Raw genomic sequence first — 17,967 nt, 5'->3', positions numbered from 1 at the left:
TTATCTATGACAAACCCTCCTTGTAAGATCACAGTGAAGACTGAATATTGAAAATGCTACGTAATAATTATGTAACTCAATGGTATAGCCCCAAAAGTGCCATGGTATAACATGAACAATATAAATTTTATGCATTTGGTTTGTACATGTGATTTGGGTTGTTACATCTGACAAACCAACAACAATAACAATATGCCATAATTCGCTTTATTTTCAAGCAAAAATTTTCATATGAATTACATGAATGGCTGCTCTATTAGAGTAGTTTGATCTTACGTAAAAATTTTGTGTAAGACAAGTTTTACTATACGAAAGTGCATAGTATCAGTATCAAAGTGCATAATAATAACTGAATTTAATATGCAGTCACTCCTATATACAACAATATCAATGTACATTATTACCACTGTTGAAGGCCTAAAATGTATTTAGTTATGTACACACGTGCACTGATACATGAGTCTAGAATACTACCAACTCTAATGTCAGCAAAATACTGTGTTTTTTGTAAACAAATGGTACACTCAGTTGAGTGCAAAGCACATTTGTTCAAAATAATGTGGTCGACACTGATTCCACCAGGCCTTGCCAAAACGGTGACGATAGAGCAAAACTGCCTTAGCCTATATATACATAAACCAATGTTGAATTGTGTGCAAAACTATTGTCACTAACCTGACAAGAAAGTGAACATATGTTATCTGTCATTGTACAACTATTGTAGCTGTTCCATAACATGAGGCACGCTCGATCACTTTTACACTTGCGCTCAGCATTGTTACATAACTACAATCATGAGCACACTGAAAATCACTTGTGTAAATGCTTACTTACCTCATCAAACAGGAAACGATTCTTGAACAGCTCACTACACAACTCAGGATAAGTAACACAGTCACATTTCATGAATTTATCTCCGAAGTCCTTGTAGCCTGTAACCTTACTTGCAGCTTCCTTGCACTTTGTGACTTGGTCAGGTGTTACAAGCTCTCCTGACATTGCCATCGAACATTTGTCAGTATAGCGGAAGAAGAATTCTCTGCACTGCATATCTTCATTGCATTCACCCAGTTGATAGAAACAATCATCATGGACATCTGAATTGTTTCCATTATTTCTGCATGTCTAAAATTACATACACACATGCACAATTGTACATTATACTTCAACTAGTTCAATACTGAAATCTGATTGGCTGAAAACATGCCACATTTATGTTCTATAGGGACCATGCATGCTCTGGGGCAATACAAGATATAGCAATTACATGCCTGCAACACAGTAACCCTACAGCATTTAAATGGATAGTAACAGCTGTACTGAATTATTGGTAGGTGTAATGGGCTTGTTTCTAAAAATTAGCACCACATTTCTCATTTACAGGGAGTAGTACTGTACATGCAACAAGTTGTAGTTTAAATTAGATTTCAATACAAAGCTGAGGGTGACTAACTTCCATAGAACCTTGCACTTAAGTAATATGCTTACCTCACATGTGCTATTTATTCTGAAATTGCAGATCTGATCAATATTCCTGTGTACTTGTACACAACGATGTTTCTCCTTAGCAGTCATCTCATCGTGCAGGCAATCACAACATAGCATGTTTCTATAGTCAGAGTTAGTCCATGTCACTATTGCTTGTTTACATTCATTGCTGCATTGTGGTTGTATTCCACTGCCTCGCTCCCATTTAAGAACATTAGCACAATTGGAGTGAAACCTTCTTCTCATGGCCTTGCAATTATCAATTTCATCACATATTTTACCAGCCACTTTACAAGAATGTCTTTGAGGTTTATCTTAGACAAACATAAAAGATTAACATAAAATAAGCTCAATGTACTATTGATTAAAACATTATCCTTACCCAATGACTTCATTTCACTGCAATCTGTACAGTTGCGATCACAAAACTGTGCAATGTTACTGTTCTCTCTTCTACATCTCTCCCAACTCCTAATACTTTCAAGATTATTATGCTTCAAGTCAGAATAGTTACCACATGTGCAACATAATATGTCAAAGCCCACTGTATTCCTGGAGACTGTGGATAATCTATTGATGGCCCTATGACATTCAACAGTACACACTGGTTGATTATTATCATCTTTCCACTTCAGCACTTTGCGACAATAGAATTGAACGTCATTGTAATATTTCATGCATTTTTGATTCCCTCTACATCGGTCTTTGCAGATCTTGGGTGGACACTGATCTGATGTGATATAGAGAAACCATATAGATTATACAATCATATTAGCACATTTACCTTCACTGTCGGTAACAACTTCTGTACTTTTTGCATGTTCACATGCTCTTTTATAAAGCTGACAATGCTCTAAAGTAGCTGACCTCAAGTTACACAATTCGTCTACGTTTCTCTTTACTATACTGCACATCAATGGTTCAGTTACATTCACATCATTGCTACATTCACAACACTTGATCTGATTGCTTATAGCATTTTTCTCAAGTTCATTGACTCCTTTCTTACACTCATCAGTACAAGTAGGCATTGTAGTAGAGTTACCGTTCCATAAGTTAACTTCCTTGCATGCTGTAATAAAATTGGTCCGTGTTTCTGTACATTTTGTGTCATTCATACATTGTGCAATCACTTTTTCGCAAGATTGTGGACAAACTAGACAAATTTAATAATCTCATTTATATATGCACCAACAAAACCTCACAAGCCTACCTCTCACTTTACAGTCAACACAATCATCATCGTTTACATCACAGTGGTTCATGACATTGCTTCGTTCTGTAAAACACTGTATATTGCTAACATCCTGCTGATGGCTTACCATCCCACAGTCACAGCATTTAAGCTGGTAACCAATAGGATGCTGATAGAACATGTAAATAGCCTGCTTACAATCGTCTGAACATGTTGAGGAGTTTGACTGTAAAACATCACTACACTTGTCTTTGTAAATGCTCAGCAGATCTTTGCATGAGTCATTCTTCTGGCATTTATCCAGTGCATCATGGCATTTGTCTACTGAGCAAATATCTATATAGTCACAGAAATATGCAACACAACTAAATTAACCCTTTTTGATATAACCAAGAGTTCATAATATTAGAAGAACTATATTATGAACTCTTGATATAACTAACCATCTTTTGGCTCTCCTGCAAGACTACATTCATAATTCTGTGATAGGTTACAGAAGTTCTCTAAGTTATATGTGATCCTGTTACACCATTCTGCAGCTTCTAAATCGGCAAGGTTATTCTGGTTTATCTCACTGAATTTGCTGCAAGTACCATCACAGAAGATACTCTTACCCAAAGGATCAGCATACAAGTTGTTAAGAGCATTCATGCACATCTCAGAGCACACTGGTGCTGTATTGGTGTCATTCTTCCATAACATGACTTCTTCACAGTAGTATCTTGAATCATGGAACACCTTTCTACAACATTTGTCTTTTCTGCATTCCATAATTATTGTTTCAACTGCAGTAGGCTGTGTTGTCTGATAGCCTATAAAACATCGTAGCATATACGGTGCACAAAAATGTATCATAAAGCTGCTAACCCCGAATAGTGTTGTTTTTCTTCTCAAAAGAAATTGGTACGGCACTGTGTTCCCTGAAGAGTTCATCCATATGATTTTCACACAATATCTCATTTTGTTGACAATGCCTTAAACTATTGTAGTCTATGTCACAAACTATGCTCATTTTCTCTCTTTCCTTTATGCACTCTATTCTTTTGTTTTCATCTTGTTCATTGCATTTGCAACATTTTAGATATTTTCCAAAAGGATTGTTGTCAAGCTCATCAATCCACCTCTTACATTCATTACTACACATCGGCATCACAGAGACTCCATCCCAAGAAATCACCTCTTTACACTTGTCACGATAGTTATCCCAAATCATCACACATTCAGTACTGTTAGTACAATACGACATCACCTTATCACAAGAATGTTGACAAACTATATGAATATGAATAAGCATGGAAAATCTGTATACAAATGTGAGTGTACCTTTTTCTGCTTTGCATTTTAGACATTGATTGACATTTTCATCTTCATCACATAAACTTTGCATTTGATATTGACGTTTAAAGCACTGCCGTGTCAATGCCAATTCTTCAGCTGATAGTAAAACATCAAAAAAGCCATTAACATGTATTCCACAGTCACACTGCTTGATACTTTTCCCATATTGGTCTTGGTAAAGATGATATGTAGCATTCTTACAATCATCTGAGCACACATCAGTAGACGACTCCCACACATTCATACACTTTCTCTCCCAATCATTATATAATGTCTTACATGTAACAGATTTCAAGCACACATCTTTTGCAGTGCTACACATTTCTGGCTCACAAGGATCTGTATGGACATACTGTATTTTTACAGAGATTCAAAATATAAATTTCTTACCTTTAGGACATCTTACAAGCTGCTTTGGACCACAAAATACTGCCAAGCTAAGTCTTTGCCTAAAACACTTTTCAGATCTCCTTACATTTTGTAGTGATACATTATCATTAAGTTTGCCACAGTCACAGTCCATACTCTTCTTCCATATCTTATGCTTTAAAAAATTCTCATTAGCTTGCTTGCATTCATCAGTACAAACTGGAGGAGGTCCAGCATCTACAGTCCACTCAGTTATTGACTTGCATTTATTTTCCCAATCATCATGAAGTTGCTTGCAAGAACGGTCATTTAGGCAGACATTAACTAACCATTCACAATCGAATTGTTGCCCTATAGCAAAACAGGGTAAAACATTCACAATTTCAACTTCATGTACAATACCTTTGCATGAAACTTTATGGAAGCAAAATGTACGGTGATTATACTTGCTTTGTGTGCATTTCTTTTCAAAATCATCATCCCTCAACAGTGTAAAGGAATTTGAAGCAGCTGGCTTGGATTTGTGGCAGTCACAGTCAGTCCATTTGGATCCAATTGAATTGAGGGAAAGATCAATTACTGCTTTTTGACACTTCTCTGAGCAAACTGGCTCTTTGTCACTAAATTTTGTCCAAGAGTGTACATTTTCACACTCCTTTTCCATACTTTCCATTAATATCTTACAGGTTTGATCTTTTAAGCACAAATTAATTGCAATAAGGCAACCCATTGGAGTAATGACTTCTACAAAGTGTTGAATATCATTGTAATAAATCATTCAAAGAACACAGCAACCCACACATGGATGATGATCACTACATAAATGAGTTACACACACACACATACACACACACACACACACACACACACACACACACATGCACACTTGTGGTTGAGATCAACAGCGCTGCGATGTGGTATATAACTGATATACCATGGCAAACTGTGGTATATATTAAGTGATATACCATTCTTTGTGGCTATGCTTACCATTTATGGTGTAACTTCACGCATTCTGCAAAATCCTAATCTAAACGATAAACAAGTCTCTAATAACAAGCACCTAAAATTATTCACCTGAGCAAGTAGTTGAATTTTCCATGTCTCCTTCATGGATAACTCATTAATCATGAGTAGATGGGTGTGGCACCGCTAGAGTCTAAAACGTTTGATCCATCAAGGATTTCTACTAATTTCAATCTTCAGTAGGTGCTGGTTTATTATAAATTGCTATCTATAATTGTTTCATCTACTGGAGTGTAGAATATAAGTGTAGGTTATTGCACAAATCCAGGTATCTTTGCTATTTTAGAGACCTGAGGAATAACACAATAATCACCGAAGGCAAAGCCCGAGGTGATTATGTGCCATTCCGAAGGTCTCTAAAATAGCGAAGATACCGTGGATTTGGGCAATAACCAATTTAGACTATGGCTCATGCAATTCTGGTCACTGCCAATAATGGTGGTTTCCTGATCAAATTAGCAACTCACTGATAGGCTTCCCAGATGAATATGATCATCTCTATTATCCAGCAATGGTTTCTTCACACTCTAGCAATGATTTCTGATGGTTGTTGTGACTGGAATACAGCAAAACACATGGTGCACGTGACAAATAATTTTGTCACGGGTATCTAACCAGTTTAGATACCTACCCACAGGTATCTATTGGATTTTGAATACCTCATTAACGACCAAACTTCAAAGCATACTATGCATACCATAGTCTAATAGATTACTCAGGATATGACAAAATATACGCATTCGTGCCCTGCGTGCACTCGTGCATATATTTTTGGTATGTCCCTTGTAACCATGTTATAACTATAATATACTCATATTTAAAAAAAAATGTTAATTTAGAAATAAAGTAGGGATCTATGCAATAAAAAGTAGTGAAACAAGAGATGAATGATGGTATTACAGCATAGCTCAGTGTCCCTACTTTGGCATTGAGCAAAATTATAGCTAATGTGCCAAAGTAGGGACTTTCCCATCGAGCTATGCTGCAATACCACCATTCATCTCGTTTCACTACTTTTTATTACATAGATCCCTACTTCATTTTTAAATTAACAAATTTTTAAATACTAGTTTGTTTAGTTTTTGTTGTAGCACAGCTAGTTACAGTGTAACTTGTGAGCTAGCTATTAAGTTCCTGTACAGCTTATTAAAGAACATACTGTGCCAAAATTGGAAGCACATAGGCCCGTAGTAGCGTGCATAGCTTACCTTTGATTGTAGTAGCAGTGGCGCTCAGATCTATGACCTGTCTCAGTATGATGGTCCACGTTCAATTCACCCAGGCTGGAAGTTGTTCAAACGAACAGGCCTTTTAGCTATAATTTTACTCAATGCCAAAGTAGGGACTTTCCCACCGAGCTATGCTGTAATGCCATCATTCATCTCTTGTTTCACTACTTTTTATTGCATAGATCCCTACTTCATTTTTAAATTAACATTTTTAAAAAAAATACTATTATATTATGCTCACAATTAAGTATTACACTTTTACGCAGTACTTTAAAAATCACTTAGAAATGCTCATTTATTATAATCCCAAGATTGTGTTTGCACCATCCTTGGCCAATAATGGCACCATTTATGTTGATTTTCCAGCTTCAAATAGCCTTCTTTATCTGGTTGCTATATTAGACTATTTCATGTCATAATGACATTCTATGTGAATGCTTTGTTAGAATAGTACAAGTGTGTGGCTGCTCTACACAATTTCTGACTGCTCTATTAGAGTATCTTGGCCTTTTAATGGAATAGTGTAAATTGCAGATTTTCTTACTGGTAGAGTTTTATCATTGCTTTAAAAATGTTAGCATAATGCCTAATTCCCACACATATCTATTATTCACAAAATTTATGCCAGCATAATCACTACATCCCTAATACAATTAAACTACTTTATACAAGTAGAGCCTTACTCCATTCTAGAAAGAAAAACGTACCCAGTAATGGACTCCCCCATTCATGGAGAACACAATAGTGCAAGTTGCAACACTGTACTGTGCTGTGTTTGTAAGTTACAGCCATTTTTGTAAGCGCCTGTAATTTATTTTCCCAATACTTACTATACAAATTAATATTTCTCTAGTTGCTACTTTGTAGGGCTGTAACTCCGAAAGTTGTTGGCATACAAGACTAAAACATGGCCATAGCATACACTTGGTTAAAATATTCAATAGCAAAGAATTTGAAAATACACCATTGTGTCGGGTTTTTGCAGATCCTGTCACATATGATACAAAGGCTTCACCATATCAAAGCTCTGCAGTAATGCATTTAAGTCAATGATAAGTGTTGAATATGAAGTTAGTCAAGACACCATTGTATTTCTGCATATGCAGAAGTTCAAGAAGTTCTCAGAAAGTGATAGCATTAGATGATAATCAGTAGATCAAAAACTAACGTGTATATAGTAGTTTTAAATATCAAGTTTTATAAAATTCCAAGCATCATAAAATTTAAACTGACTTGGGCATAGGGAATATATGTGACTGGCATGCGAAAATAGGGCATGTGGGCACATGATTTTTCCCAACTTGTCCAAATTTTCATCCCTCAAAACGTTTTATATCATTATGCTATAAGAATAATAATTGTAATGCAATTTTCACAAGTAATAGTAAACATATAATTGGCTTTATGATACAAGCTACAGAATGCAAATAGTTTGAGTCCCATATGTACAATTGTATAAATACTTGGTAGAAATAGAATCTTGTCATGTTTCATACATTTTAATCACTTAATATGAATACATTTGTTCTCAGTTTCTATACTACAATTGACGTGGTGACAAAAACAGTTAAACCAGCTTGAAGAAGTTTTAGACAATAATGAATTCCAGACTTCATCTATCTTAACCCCCTAACTGCCAAATTTGTAGGGCTCCGATCTACTGCTTCTAAACTGCTATAACTTGTAAACCATACAATATAATTCTATAAAACTATAGGTCAAATCCTTGCTATAGAACAAGGAATTTGATTATCAAATTGTTGTTCACACAACAGCAAGCACAAAGCCATTAGTATAATTTTAAACTGCAAAATTTGGCCAGGGAAAAACCACACATAAAATTTCACATCTTATCAGTCTAGTGCTGTTTATAATAACACAATAGACATTGCTAACCTGTTGACAGTTGAAGCAATTATCTTCAAGTCTACTTTTCAGGCATTTCAGCAAGTATAAATGCGCATATATGCATGAGGTGACTGATTTGAGGCATACAAAAGTAGCAATAGACCACTTTAACCTATATAATCCTTCTCCTTATTGTTTCCTTGTTAGCAGTGCCAATATCACTTTGAAGAATCATCTATGATGCTTTTTATCCACCATTAAAATGCATGCAATGATGCCATCCTTCCTGCAATCATCTGCAAGGGACCAGTTATCCCTGTTCTCATTCACTTAAGAACATGATCATTACAGGATAAGTGCAGGGGCTACTAAATTATTTGACAGAAGCTACAGACTGCATGGAAACTGATGCTACAGGTTATAATCAAATGTGCTTGTGGCGGTGAATGGGTTAATTAATACAGTGAATGGGACAAATACCAAGACAGATGAATTTGAACTGATTTGGTCTGCTCTATATGTAGTTAGCACTTTATACTTTTTGATTTTCTGGTACATAAACAGTCCATACATATAAGTATGCTTTAAACTATAAACAAAGCACTGAGCAGGCACAAAAAGTCAACAACAAAAACTATACTACATTACTTGCACATTACTTGCATGTAAATTGGATGCTCTAACACTTAAATAAAGGTTTTCCTATGATGGAATAAGTGTTTACATACAGTTTACATGCAGTTTACATGAAGAATTCTGTTCTATACCCTTGTATTTAATTGCAAATAGCAAATGATGACAGTTGGAAGCTTCATTTAAAAGCAATTTGATTCTTAAATGATAAGTGTTTTGTTTAACTGCTCTGATTTGCACAGCAGTTGTGGGAAGAATGCATGAACTCAACTGGAATGCAGACAGACAGACAGACAGACAGACAGACAGACAGCTTTCTACATGGTATACCTTTCTGTTTGCACTCCTCACACATTTCTGGTATAGTTTTGTTATCACTGCAAAATCTGTAGCCATTGTTCCTTATACGATGCTGTTGTATAATCTCTCGAACATCTTCAAGCTTACTGTCATCAGCAAGTTTTCCATTATCACAGCAGTGATCCATAATCCAATCAGAGTGATGAGTTTTTGAAAGATTCACATACAGGTTCTTGCACTCACCTGTGCATACAGGCTCTGTACTATTAATAGACTCATCCCAGTCACCTAAGTGTCTACATTTAATCCTTATTTGATTAAGAAAATCTCTGCAATTTGGATTTTTGTTACACCTTTCTCGATAAAATTGGCAACTTTGACAGGTCTCTGTTAATTAATTAGAAAATTTACACATGAACAATGTACATTTTGACACTTACTTTTTGTAGCATTGCTGCAAGCACTCTCCATTGTGATACACTCACTACTTTTTGAAGGAGAAACTTTGCACAAGCTTTCAAAATTGTTTTTACCATTTCTACAACCATCACTATCACAAAAACAGCATGTGTACAGCATTCCTAGCCGGTCGGATTTGAGTTGCTCTGCAGCTTCTTTGCATTCCTCAGAACAAAGTGGTGCCTCACCAACACCATTCCACTCAATAACACCATTACAAGACATGAGGTATTGTTGCCACAACACCATACACACAAGATTGTTCTGACAATTACCTATAGCCAAAGAACACTGTGGAGGACATTCAGGCTGTATGGTCATTACTGATGTTGGTGATGGGGAAGGAAATGTTGCTAGAGGATCAAGCATAGGAGTGCTAATGGATGTGTGAGCAGAGGTAGTAGCTGTAGGGAGGGGGCAGATACATATCTCAACCTCAGATGCTTCACTGAATCTATGCTTGCGGATTACAGCAGTTTTTCTCCTAAAAGAAATTTTACCTCCCCATGCAAACAACATGTACTGACATCCCAACTCAATGTCGTTGATATTATCGCCTGTGTTACGCTTCCGAGTAAAGTACATTGACGTCACTCCATCAGTGTGGTTAACAAAAGTATTTTCAATATCCTGTGATGAATCAACTTTTGGAATACTCTTCGTAATGGACCATCTGCAGTATTGGCAAAATAATTAAATAAATTTATGCACAACAGTCAAAGAAGCCAGTTATTACTTTTAGTTACTGCTTCAAATGATTCATACCATCAAATGCTAAGTTTCTAACACTCTAAACTTTGTTTGATATTATACAGTACTGTAGGTAAACATTAAACACGTCACTAGTGTAGAAAACATAAATAATTTAACACACCTGTCATTGATAAAAGTTTTAGCATCACTGATAACACCAGCTATCACAATATCACTGTTAGGCTGTGCAAAATAAAAGTGTTAGTGTTAATACAACAAGCACTAAATATAATACTACTTACTGTAATGTGAAAATTGTGTATATATAACATGTGACTGTACAATAATACAGTATTATCTGCACTCATTCTCACACACATACAGCTAGAAGCAGTATAACCTGGCCTTTGATAAGCATGTAATTATAAACTAACACAAGAATTGAAATCACCATGATTCACTTATAACTTTAATAGCTAACCTGTGACCACAAATAATGATATCCAATATCCAATAAATTTCACTCCAAAATTCTCTAGACTTTACATGGGAATGCTTATAGAAAAAACAAGCTTCTAAGTAGTACATGTGCACTGCATCTTTCATATTGCTTGTATTTTAGATTGAAGGAATGAAATTATTTGTCAACAAAGTGATTTGTCACCATTTGCCACACTTGATCACTCAAAGAACTCAATGCATTACTATTAAAAATTAGTTTGTAATGTATTACACAGTACATTGGCCATGATTCAACATATCAAGCTAAAATTTTAACACAAGACAGATAAACATCCAGTGCCTCATTTTAGCTATAAAAGAGAAAATTGACTAATGTGCCCAAAAGGTACTAGGATTTACAAAATGTGCGATATTTGTATATATACACTCTATAATCAATGGTTACAGTCATAATATGGCAACATGGAACAAATCAAACTGTCTCAAAGTGGACCCAATATATTAAATTTACTTTTTGAAAGTGGTGATGGTGGGTGCAGAGTGGCTACCTATCTGGAGCTACATAGCTTTAATTATGGTGCAATGCACTTCCTGTTTGTATGTGAAGGCAGAGTGGCTAAATACATTATGCTACTATACTGAAGTGTTTTTATACATGAATGGCACCTTTTTGACTAACTTGCGGCTGAGTTCAATTAGTGAAACGTGCAAGTTTATTGTTCACACTTGTTACCACTAATGTTAAGGTGTAACACACCTGATACCACAAACAAATAACAGTAGAAATTTTGGCTCCTTTTGTAATGCTTATACAGCACATACCAGAAGCACATAAAACCGTGAGAACAGTAAACAACAAATTCAAACAGTGCCATTGTTTGTTATAAGCTTTTAGACAGTGAATGTTCAAGTTACTAAATCACTTCACAGTAACACCAAGAAAGTCATTGATGAAGGAATAAAGGAAGGTCGCTAGAGCAACAGAAGAGCAGTGCTATATGCACACATCAAGATAACACAAAATAGTATGAAATTTATTGTATATCATGCCACAGTTTTTGGAAGCTTGTCATCTGGTTTTAAGCCACACCTTTATCAGGCTTCATATAGCATTGTGAAGTAGTGGTCCTTTTTTGCACATTCCTATGTTGCATACGGAAGATGCAATGAACATTTACACATAAGACTGGACTAGCAAGGTCACATATGAAATGTGTAGTATGAAACATTACTGCATGTAAAATATGCATGCATATCAGTGTTCGACAATCCATCCGGCATGATTTATGCATTTAGCTAATACAATTCTGTAGCCGGAGGTTTGCTTGACAGATGGCAAAATTATCAGCCCACCCATGTTGGTCAATGTTGGATAGACAACTTTCTTGATAATTTAATTGGTTAGTTTGTACCTCTGCATGTTGATGCAGCACTATACGCCACAAAAACTGATAACAAACATGTTAATTTGTAGATTTATATGCAATTGCTAAATTAAGCTGCAGTGAATACTGAACCAAAGGAACAGATGAAATGTTTGTCCTGCATGTTTGACAGAGACAAATGCATTATATGTTATCAATGCTGACAAAGTGTGTTTATATGCACATATTTATAAGCCAGTTACCATATTCACCCACTCAATGTGTGTATGTGTGTGCATACAGTATAAGGGTATAAGAAATGCATTTTTATATTTGAACTTTCTTTAAAAATACACAGTCATACATTGTTGTGTATTCTGGGTTTCTGGCATAGCAACACCCATACCTGGATTGAGCACTACAAGATTGCCTAGATACATACGTACCTACGTACATACAAATAACTAACAAGTAATAATATAAGTATTTGACAAGTTCACACTCAGCAACATAATTCCATCTACCACAATCATGTGAAGTGTTTACATGCCGTGGACATATAGTTAGTATGATTGCTGAATATCAGTGAAAACTATTTTGCAGGAGAAAATCTGTACAACAAATATCTTTTTATAACTATGGCAATGGTTTATGTAGGGAGCTAATGAAGCTAGAAGCTGAAGGTTTTTACACAGGCTCTAACTCTCATGTCTTGGGCATGATTTTCAAGATTTGGCTTTCAATCTCATACCCTCATGCCCAGCATTTGTAATCTTACACCTACTCACTCCTAGGATTTTCTTTCACTGAATATGCTTCACTCATAGCTTCCTGGTGACTCAAGACTTTGCGGTGCATGCTACAATATCAAAAGGCATCCGACCTTCAGCAGTCATGTAATCTCTCATTAAAATTTTCATTTGGCAGTCAGAGCTCTAAGTGGCGGTTAATTGATTCCTTTTTGAAAACGACTGAGAAGACAACAAACAGTGTACTGGAATTTTGAAAGGTCACTCCACTCTGGGAATCCAGGCGGGTTGTAAATTGTAAAGTGTGTATATGTGTAGTAATTCTGTTGTTGCATGTAAAGTACAACCTGTGTGGAGATGATAGAAGCCAGGTAGCTGGCTTGCAGATACACAAGATGATGATGATCAAGTTGTGTATAAGGTTCAGTAGACCAGCAGACCACGTGGAGCCAGTCATAGTTGCCATGGTAACTGTAGTGAATTGTCACATCATAATGTCACTAGTACACACACCTTGCAATTACTTATGCTGTACACTTGTAGTCAGTAATACATAACTTCTCAACAGTGTAACTGCATGTGCAAACACTTTCAAACATAGCTAACTATGTATCACAAGGAGACCATACTATTATAATGGAAGTGCTGGTTATAATAACTTTGCTGAATTGCATGCTTGTGGCAAAAGGACTGCATCTCCATTGTTCACCTTTGTGAAGAGTCTCACTCCCAAGGTTGGAGCCTCTGGTTTTAGTGATTTTTTGATGCACATCTGTTCAGTAAGGTTTCTGCTACAGCTAACTACATAGGCTTAAAACTCTCAAATAACTACCATCTTAAAAACTTCCTACAATTATAAGATTTCCATGATTTGGCAACTCATAGAGTAGCTACTTATCATGCACTCTATAGCTATGTAGCTAGTTATGTAGTCAATTCTGCATCATAACTAGCTACAGTTGCCGTACCATCAATTGATCCTGAGAAAATCCAATACCAACCCATCCAGTAGTTGTAGCCTTCACTGTGAAGGCCACTTCATCACCATCCGCACACCATTCTGCTACGTACTTGCAGTTGTCTTCTCTGCAGTTTTGTGGTTTTCTCCATGAGCCATAACAATCACCTACGTACGTACATGTGAGTCAACCGTGTATTGCCACGAATTAATTGTCATGCAAGTGGTTAACAGTGAACTTTGCACGTATACTAACTCACTTCTAGTGCATTCAAGATGAGCTTCAGACCACGGAAGAGTTATGACAGCTAATGCCACAAGCACAGTCTTAACGAAAGTGCCCATGGCTAGCTAGCTAATGTGTGATAGTTAAAATCGCACGGCTAGCTATATTAAAATGAATTTAAAAACCGAAGGTAGTGGCTTTTATTTGTTCTGGTGTCCGGCATCCACGTGACAGGTTTTAATTTCGAACAGGCGCTTAACTTAACGCAATAAGCGCCGCGCGGTGTTATTTTTGCAGTTAACGCCACTGTCTCGCGTGGCTCGAAAGTGTATTTATTTATTTATTTATTTAGGCTTTATGGTGTAAAAAAAACACCAAAAGTCTGTTGGTAGCAACCAACAGCCATAAAATACGTACAGTTAATACTAACTACTTAAGGCCACACCAAGTCAAACCTTAGTTTCTGGTCGCCCGCCCACATGGTAAACCTGGAACCCTAGTTTATGAGGACTATTATTAATATTACAGGTGCTTAAGTGCATGTGACCCAGCAAGACACTTATTTTTTACTGCAAAAGATCGAGATACTCTAATAGAGCAGTCAGGGATTCCAATAGAGCAGTCACACTACTCTTAACTCTAATATTAGGTATATATGCCAGACTAATAAATGTTTCTAACTATAGCTAGTTTTGTCCTTGATTATATAGCTGTTCAGATTATAACTGTTACTAATGCTTCTGTAACCAAAGTAATTTCAGTAGCATTAACTACTAGTCCATGCAGATGGGCCATAGCTTTAACTTTATAATTCAAATGTATATAGTCCTCTAATCGATTTGGTCGTGAGACACATGATTTCAGCCTTCATATCACGACCGCTTGTTGATCTCACGATTTTCAATAAAATTTCCTAAGGCACACTAAATCTTCTTGATTTAAGCCCCAAAACGTCTTGTAGCAAGCAGGTATCACGTGATCAGTTAATTAGAATAGTAGGGCGCCTCTGTATTTTGAGCAGGAAATTTTGGCGGTTTCCCGTATGTGTCACGAGTCACTTCGCTAACTCAATGAACTGAGCATTATGTGAGGGTGAAATCCTTTGAGAAAAGACTCAGCACACCGTGACATGGAACTGATGGAAGGTGAAGAATAAGCCGGGGTGAAATCCTACCAGTTGTGTTATTACAAATGTTCACTGCTTAATTTCGGTTGTTGTGAGGTGTACTTGTGTGGAAAGTCTGTGATGAACACTAAATCCACAGCTGGATACTGATTACTCAAGAAATGAGAGGCAATTTCAACGGTGAACCAGTACATCAACTGAGTTGAAAGACCGATATCACGTGATTCAACGATGGAGCAAAGATAGTAGGTTCTTGTCATATAGAAGGCTACACTGTAGCATAGAGATATTATAAGCTGCGGTAAACAGCAGTATTGCACCCACATAGGTAGCTAGTTGTGCCTTTTAAAACAATGTTTTGTTAAAACAAATGTATGTGCATGAGCACAGAGATGGTAGGCTTTACAGCTGCATGGGGATGGGTGGCTGGCTTTCTCACGACCAGGTCTGCTTCCAGGTTGAGAGGTCTGCTGAGTTATGATTCCAAAGCCAACTACGTGTAGCATATGAGAGATCGAGATACTCTAATAGAACAGTTACCCTAATAGAGCATTCAGCTACGTTTATAACTTACTCCATTATAGAATTATATAGCATTGCAAGTTATTCTGTAGGGAGTTCAGCTACAAACAGTTAATCTTATAGACAATTCAGCTACAAGCAAGTTACCCTGTAGAGAGTTCAGCTACAAATATGCCGCTGTAGAGATTCAGAACATTATAAGTCACACTGAAGAAAATTCAGTTATAAACAAGTCATCCTGTAGAGAATTCAACTACAAACAAGTCACTGTGTAGAGGGTTCAGCTACAAAAAAGCTACCCAGTAGAGAGTTCATCTAGATCAGCTACAAACAAGTTACTTTATACAATGTTCAGCTACAAGTAAGTCACTGTAGAGAGTTCAGCTACAAACAAGTCACCGTGTAGCTGGAGAGTTCAGCAACCAATCAAAAAAAACACTGTAAAGAGTTCAGCTATACAAACATTTTATAACTCTATAGAGAGATCAGCTACAAGACATCACCTTATAGAGAGTTCAGTTACAAAGAAACCACCATGTAAAGCATTCAACTGCAAACAAATCACCCTGTAGAGAGTTCAGTTATGAACAAATCACCAAATAGAGAGTTCAGCTAGAAAAAGTCATCCTGTAGAGAGATCAGCTAGAAAGATCACCTTTTAGAGAGTTCAACTGCAAATAAATCACCCTGCAGATAGTTCAGCTACAAACCAGTCACCCTGTAGAGAGATCAAGTTACCTTGTAGAGAGTTCAGCTACAAAAAAACCATCATATAAAGAGCTCAGCTGCAAACAAATCACCCTGTAGAGAGTTCAGCTATGAACAGATCACCCTATAGAGAGTTCAGCTAGAAAAGTCATCCTGTAGAGAGATCAGCTAGAAGGATCACCTTGTAGAGAATTCAACTACAAATATATCACCCTGCAGACAGTTCAGCTACAAACAAGTCACCCTGTAGAGAGATCAGCTAGAAGAAGTTACCTTGTAGAGAGTTCAGCTACAAAAAAACATCATAAAGAGCTCAGCTGCAAACAAATCACCCTGTAGAGAGTCCAGCTACGAACAGATCACCCTGTAGAGAGATCAGCTAGAAGAAATCACCTTGTGGAGAGTTCGGCTACAAAGAAACCGCCATGTAGAGAGTTCAGCTGCAAATAAATCATCTGTAAAGAGTTCAGCCAGAAACAAGTTCACCCTGTAGAGAGATCAGCTAGAAACAAGTCACCCTGTAGAGAGATCAACTACAAAGAAACCGTCCTGTAGAGAGTTCAATTACAAACAGATAACACTATAGAGAGTTCAGCTAGAAACAAGTCACCATGTAGAGAGATCAGCTAGAAACAAGTCATCCAGAGATCAGCTAGAAACAAGTCACCGTGTAGAGAGATCAGCTAGAAACAAGTCACCCTGTAGAGAGATCAGCTACAAAGAAACCATCCTGTAGAGAGTTCAGCTACAATCAAGTTACACTATAGAGAGATCAGCTAGAAGCAAACCATCTTGTAGAGACTTCAGTTGCAAAAAAATCATCCTGTAGAGAGTTCAGCCACCCTGTAGAGAGTTCACCTAGAACAAGTCACCTTGTAGAGAGTTCAGCTAGAACAAGTCACCTTGTAGAGAGTTCAGCTACAAAGAAACCACCATGTAGAGAGTTTGGCTACAAACAAATCATCTGTAGAGAGTTCAGCCAGAAACGAGTTCACCCTGTAGAGAGATCAGCTAGAAATAAATCACCCTGTAGAGAGATCAGCTACAAAGAAACCATCCTGTAGAGAGTTCAATTACAAACAGATAACCCTATCAGCTAGAAACAAGTCACCATGTATAGAGATCAGCTAGAAACAAGTCACCCTGTAGAAAGATCAGCTAGAAACAAGTCACCCTGTAGAGAGATCAGCTAGAAACAAGTCACCCTGTAGAGTGATCAGATACAAAGAAACCATCCTGTAGAGAGTTCAATTACAAACAGATAACCTTATAGA

The 17,967-nt window shown here is 36.8% G+C and overlaps 1 protein-coding gene across 1 annotated transcript; it reads right to left on the bottom strand.

The window, feature by feature from the left end:
• Positions 1-324: 324 nt before the first annotated feature.
• On the bottom strand, positions 325-14,502 carry LOC136239206 (neurogenic locus Notch protein-like). The gene is made up of 17 exons (XM_066029934.1): positions 14,372-14,502; positions 14,122-14,279; positions 10,760-10,821; positions 9,867-10,558; positions 9,457-9,813; positions 4,793-5,134; positions 4,412-4,741; positions 4,007-4,360; positions 3,551-3,955; positions 3,127-3,495; positions 2,702-3,019; positions 2,273-2,644; positions 1,871-2,218; positions 1,489-1,802; positions 835-1,125; positions 676-786; positions 325-623 (listed from the first exon to the last, which is right to left on the bottom strand). The coding sequence occupies exons 1-17, from the start codon at positions 14,454-14,456 to the stop codon at positions 525-527; spliced, it is 5,007 nt and encodes a 1,668-aa protein (XP_065886006.1). The 5' UTR covers positions 14,457-14,502; the 3' UTR covers positions 325-524.
• Between the last annotated feature and the right edge of the window lie 3,465 nt (positions 14,503-17,967).

Source organism: Dysidea avara, chromosome 11 (genome assembly GCF_963678975.1).
Source record: "Dysidea avara chromosome 11, odDysAvar1.4, whole genome shotgun sequence".
NCBI classification, from domain to species: Eukaryota; Metazoa; Porifera; class Demospongiae; order Dictyoceratida; family Dysideidae; genus Dysidea; species Dysidea avara.
The sequence above is the reverse complement of the archived record's forward strand: the minus strand, read 5'-3'. Positions and strand labels throughout refer to the sequence as shown.